The sequence below is a fragment of the Gavialis gangeticus genome, unplaced genomic scaffold (assembly GCF_001723915.1).
Source record: "Gavialis gangeticus isolate Ggan-Ray unplaced genomic scaffold, GavGan_comp1, whole genome shotgun sequence".
Lineage (NCBI taxonomy): Eukaryota > Metazoa > Chordata > Crocodylia > Gavialidae > Gavialis > Gavialis gangeticus.
In genome coordinates, this window is record NW_017729012.1 from 8,142,305 (window position 1) to 8,148,398 (window position 6,094).

At 40.5% G+C, this 6,094-nt stretch overlaps 1 protein-coding gene across 1 annotated transcript in view; it reads right to left on the reverse strand.

Annotated features, from left to right (window-relative positions):
• Positions 1-1,228: 1,228 nt before the first annotated feature.
• The window catches only part of GDPD1 (glycerophosphodiester phosphodiesterase domain containing 1), a 22,810-nt gene continuing 17,944 nt past the window's right edge, over positions 1,229-6,094 (reverse strand). The window contains exon 9 of the mRNA XM_019511139.1: positions 1,229-5,380. Within this exon, the coding sequence (XP_019366684.1) occupies positions 5,258-5,380 (123 nt within the window). The 3' untranslated portion in view covers positions 1,229-5,257. The remainder of the gene's footprint in view (positions 5,381-6,094) is intronic.

The window sequence follows — 6,094 nt, forward strand, 5'->3', positions numbered from 1 at the left end:
GTAGGCAGTGATCATCATCCCAGCACCGTTTGCTGGCAGAATGCAAAAAAAAAAAAAAAGGAGCCGCTACTCCAGGCAACATGTTCAAATCCAGGTCTTTGGCGTTAGAAGCAGGCAGTGCTTTGCTGGAGGACTACTGGGCTTTCAATATTCCCCTCTTCCTGGGCCTTTCTTTCTCTACTAGGTTAGGCGTTCAGGCATAAAAAAAATATATATTGTATGAGGAAACTGAGCCAGTGAGCTCCTCCTCTCTCTGAAGCAGTAGGACAGGCCACATGATCCCCGTGCTCAGAAATGCAGAACATGAAACAGCTGTTGAGCCTCAGGACTGGGGGGCAGGAAGTACAAGATGAATCCTGGGTGGGCCACAAGTGTCCTATGTGCTCTTCAAAAATTCAGCCTCTCCATCTTATTTTCGTTACTGTAAACAGATGCTACTTACCTTACTTCACAAGGTTGCCGAGAAGAGAGTTTTTACGAAGCAGGAGATTCTTTGGTAGAAAGCCGTGTAAAACCATAGCGCAATAGAGGGCTTCTTCTGGGGAGTGAAAACAGGGACTCAAAGGAGATTAGCTGATTTCTGTTTCCTGTGTTTTCACGTTACCTTCTTCCCTAACGGCCTGGAATACAGTGATGATACCACAAAGCAGCCAGACGTGACGGTACTGGCAAGATGCTTTGCTGAACAATTTGTTCTCGCTGATCTGCGTGGTGACATGAAATGACAAAACACTGCAGAATGTGACACGATCCATAACTCAGCCCACACTAAAACACAAATCTCAGTGTTTTAATACCGGGAGGTGCTAACAATTTCTTTTAGGCCAAAACTAGAGTCAGGTCGTAAGTCGTAATAATAGAGCTTAAATAGCGAGTGGTCCATAAGCCTAACAAAACAGCAGCACTGTCAAGTTTTCCCTCCCTGCTTTTAGTACTGAGAACAAGGAGACATTAAAATACCAAACAAGCTGATTAGTTAACATCTCAAATAAATCAACGGTTTATCAAATGGCAATAAGCCACAAAAGTTTACACTTGAAATTTCCACTGCATATTGATAAACCAGTCTTTTCAGACCTGTCCGGTTCCACTGCAAGCAGATTTCAATACCTATGAATATTATATGAGTTAATTATGGAGTTACGCTAAGGATTTCAATGAAGTTCAGCACATATTCCACTCTCAGTAACCTTTGCACAGGAAAGTAGCACCACAAACATCACCAGCGTTCAGCAAAGCGACCTCAGAAATGAGTCTCTTTATTTGAGTCAGGGAAGTCAGAATGACCGAATATTCAGATGACAGCTTTTGTGAGCAAATGCATTTTAGTGTGTCACATTTCATAGGGCTTAACCTTTGTCAGAAAAGAACAAATAAGGACATCAATTCATAGTTTTCCACGAGGAGCAAGAGAGGCCGACAAGCATTCTTGCAACTTAAAAGTGCATGAAGTATTTTGCAGCATCCTTCACACATAAGATACTCTGCCACAGGTATGACACCACACAAAATGCTAGACAGTGTTAAAATGTAAAGTACCTGAAAACATCTCCCTGAGGGAGATGAACACACTGAATACAGTGCAAGTCTTCACCAAATGCTTTTCTGTACAACATGTTTCTTAAGCCTCTACAACAATTTCTGGAGTATTCAAAATCGTGATAGAACAAGCATTTTTGAATTTCTGTACAATTATGTAGGCTCAGTAATTGCTTCTATAACATAAGCAAGATAATACCTATTATGCAGTGGTATTCATAGAGTCATGGTACAAAGCCTCATTCAGCCAAATGGATTCCAGTGCCTTTTTGTCCTAGGGTGGTAAGACGTTGGTTTTTAGCAAAAAAATACAGGGGGGTGGTGGACATGAATAATTTCAAAAAGTGGTCGAACCCTGATCTCTTGTCATCCTTGACTTCTCCAAAATTCAGATGCCAAGGACAAATTTATCAAAGACTGAAGCCATGTACAAATGTTGCAGCCACCAGCTGCATTTAGATGTGGGAAGTCTAGTGGACATAGCGTGTACTAAGCACCCATGGAAGAAATGGAGATTTCCAACACCCTTTCCACAAAAACAGAGAAAGAAGATTGGGACGATGGAAACTTCATTCATTTAACAAGTGAAACCTCTCATTATATATCATTTTCATGACCAAGCTTCTGAACTCTACATAAAGAGTTTATTTATGTAGGGGTGAGGGGAATTTTAAGTGTAAAAATCAAGATACCACCCTTGCAATGAGACACAGTTGGATTTTAAAAGCCACAAATGGTGCTTTTACAAGCCTTAGAGCATTTCCCAATTTAAGCAATGTTTTTTGTCTTAAAAAAAAAAGTGCAGGTGCTAAATGGTAGCATTCTCTAAAAAGGGAGTAATCCTCCCATTAGGACATTTATACTGGAAATAAGAAAGCAGTGCATTCAGAACAGGAAAAAAAAACACAGGATGTTCCCCTCTCACTTTATACACTGGGCTGATGTAGCCAAATTGAGACAGGGCAGTTTTCCTGGGGATGCTCTATTTTGGTAGGCACCTGATGCACAGACGTGGGGAGCTGCGAGCAGAAAGATGGATGTTGCTCATTTCTGTACTAAAAACCACAATGCACAGCTATTCTGTAGCTCTCCATTTCTGCTAGAAAGCAAGAGAAGGTGCAACTGTTCTGGTTACACGCAGTTATCTGGCTGGGGCTAACTGATCTGGACTGAGAACTACAAGTTAAACATAGCAAGTTACTGAGGATGCATCTTCCGCCTCCTCCTCCCCCCAGTAAAGAGTTAGACCATGACGTGTATTTGCTCTGATGCTGAGATGCTTCAGGACTGACTAGATTAAAGTGAAATCAGATCCATGTCTATTTATAACTAGCTACGTATTTTAAGCACACCATTAACTTATTTGCCACCAACATTTGTTGACTTGAAACAACATACATGGCACTTCTTTTGCGTTGTCTGCTAAAAGAGCATGTTCCGCAGAACGTATTTGCTCTCTAGTTTCAATGACATGACACAGATGTAAGTTTATTACAGCTATTTAAGAACGCTCGTCCGTCCAAATGAACTCGACATTCTCGCTCTTTGCTTTAGAAGGAAGTCCTTGCTGTACAGTGAACCAGCTAACAGGCTTCACAGCTGCTGCTCTGGGGCGTGAGGCTGGGGGATGGGAGACTGCGGAGGGAAGCAAGAAAGTCCTTAAAAGTCTGAGGCAACAGGGGAGTCACTCTTAGTTCAAGCTGTTCCTTCATTAAAATATTTTAAAAGTCTTACAAGTATGTTAGTCCTGTGTCTGGTGAGGTCTTTTCCTATTGAATGAGGTCCTGTTCGCAGAGGAGCGTCTCAAAAAAATGTCAGGTGCCGATACTGAAGGTATACAGTTTAGTTTCTCACGTCTGTAGACGGATCGACTGAGCCTCCTGCAGGTCACCGTGTACAGACAGACCAGAGCCACCTAAAACTACCTGAGAAGAACTTGATACAAAAGCAGCAATGCCAAACACAGAAAGATGAAATCAGAGGCCCAGTTCCTTGCTTGATGCGCACATGTGAGAAGGAAACGGCACGTGTAATTCTAGTAAATACCATATGCCTTCCTCAGACACTTGAGGTTCCCCGGCTTGTGCCAACAGCATTGGTTTTAGCTGCGTGTACATCCAAATTCCATGCGTGTTGAGTTTACTGGTTTTGGTGGAAAAGGGATCCCCCCTTGCAGATAATGCAGACCCAGAACAAACCACTGCTGCTCTGAGTACCACTACCGCACATACAGCATAGATTTCTTTTTAAGAGGAAGGAGCAGTAGGTAATATATTCTTAGAGATGTCTGTGTAATAATGAACACTGATCTACTGACATTATTAAATCTGCCTTGGGCAAGCTGTGTTTAGTGGGTACTTTCTTCATTGCCTTCAGATTCCCTGGGCCAATCTTCACTCTCCATTTCCTATAGTCCCTCGCATTAAAAGTGATTTCCAATCCATCAGCCCAATGGGATTCAGCCACTGTGAAAGCATAAGGGCACCTTCGACCTTAGTTTCCCTTTTGAAAAAGATTCTTTTAAACACAAAATTGGATTCAATTTCTCCTATCAATGGTGTGGTTACTCCTTCTTTCAGGAAAACTGGCTTGCAAACTGCTAAAGTGGCACAATAATCTCATCTACAAAGTGAGACACGCGAGTTCTGTTGGTGCTACAGTATTTCAGCCAGAGCAGCAGGACTCTGACGCTGGTGAAGATTTTTCAGAAATCTGTCTGGTATACCGCAAGACAGAAAAGAAAAGAACACTTTTTGTGGACACTACGTACTTAGGTTAAGCACGGAAAAGGCTGTTAGCTTGTTACACTAAACAATGAAGATATGCAAATGCTTGTGCTTTAGAGCACAAGTCTTGAAACAAAGTCAAATTTCTTCTTCAGTTTTAAAGGAGTAAAATTTGTCTATGAATTTGTATGTAGGCAAAAAAAATACAGCCCTTATCTGCAATAATAATTGTTTTCTAAGCAAACTGAACATAACGCAACAGTTCATTCAGAATCCAGAGCTATGTGCCTACTTAGATGCTTAAACTAAATATCAAGTTAACAAGTCATACTATTGTTGTTACACCAAAAGGGGAGCAATTACAGCTAGAGATAAACTCCAACATCCTTTTAACAAGAGCAATTAAGTAAACCTATACTGGCCTAAACGTTTCATTTGGTAAAATTACAGTAACGTAAATTACCATCTTTACTGACTACATTTCACAGGGCAAACTGTCCAGGTATCCACAGATGCAACCTTCCTATTTTCTCCTATGTGCCAATTCATTTCCCTCCCTGCCCACTACTTGGACATTATCAGCTAACTCAAACCATGAAAGGTACATATAGTGATGTACAATGCTGAAATTATTTCTGCCCAACAGCATTTGACTGGAATGATTTTCATGCACTACCATTCGATGCCTATAAATGGGCACTTGTGATTCTGCATATGATCTGTGGGTATCCTATCCGCAGCCTTCTCTCTTTATATCACCAGTAGTAACAGAGCTATTTACAAATGTAAACTATGCCATTAAAATGTAAAATAAATAGAATAGTATATACTACACTGTGTAGCAACTTCAGAATGAGGCAATAAAACCCAGGTGATTACATCTTCCACCATTAGGCAAATGATTTGTGTGTATGGTGCTGAAAAGTTCTGATGAAAGAAGGAAATCCTTGGCTCACTGTCCACCTTTTAAGATCTTCAATGATTTTCCTTCTTCACTCTGGATAATGACGCAAAAACTCCTTAAGCTTTGTTGGATAGTCTGTCATCACTCCTGTTGCTCCCAAATCAAATGCTCTCTTATATTCCTGTTCTTCATTCAGTACCCATATATACACCTACACACAAACACAGAATGGAGTGGTCATTAAGGAAGTCATCATTATTAATAGGAAACGTGGATAAATACGGAAGATTGTGGCCTAAATTATCTAAATAACTTGTTTGGGAGGGGGTGAGGGGGGAAGGAGGAAGCCAGGTGTTTCCTGGATACTTGCATCATGGTATCAAGATCATATATAAAAACAGATACCCGACTACAAATTTAGGGGGAAAGATTTTACCAACAAATGGCATAAAACCCCAACTTCTAATGGTCTTTGAAGGGATGTGTGCAACTGTTCAGATATCCCAAGTTAGCAAAACCATTAACTAATATGTAGAGATAATAAGGGGGGAAATAGGTTAGGAGATTTTACAGAAAACATTAGAAAAAATAACCACTTCAGATAAAAAGTGTTTTAAATTAAATGCTTCATCAAAAACGTCATTAATCCCATGCACTTCCGGAAATTCAAATCCTGAACAGCATGTGCTAATGGCTGACATTTAGAGAGCAAGTTTAAAGCAGCCTATGGATCTGACCAGGCTGCGAACCCCACAGTAATTCATAAGCTGCTCACCACAGACAGGCAAGCTAAAATGCAAACAATAGACAAGAAATAAAAAAAAAAAAAAGGGAAATTTAGGTAAATTCGGTGAATTTTTAAATGCATTTTATTTGGATAATCTAAAGTGCTATCGGCAACAGGGATGAGGAAGTGTATGCATTT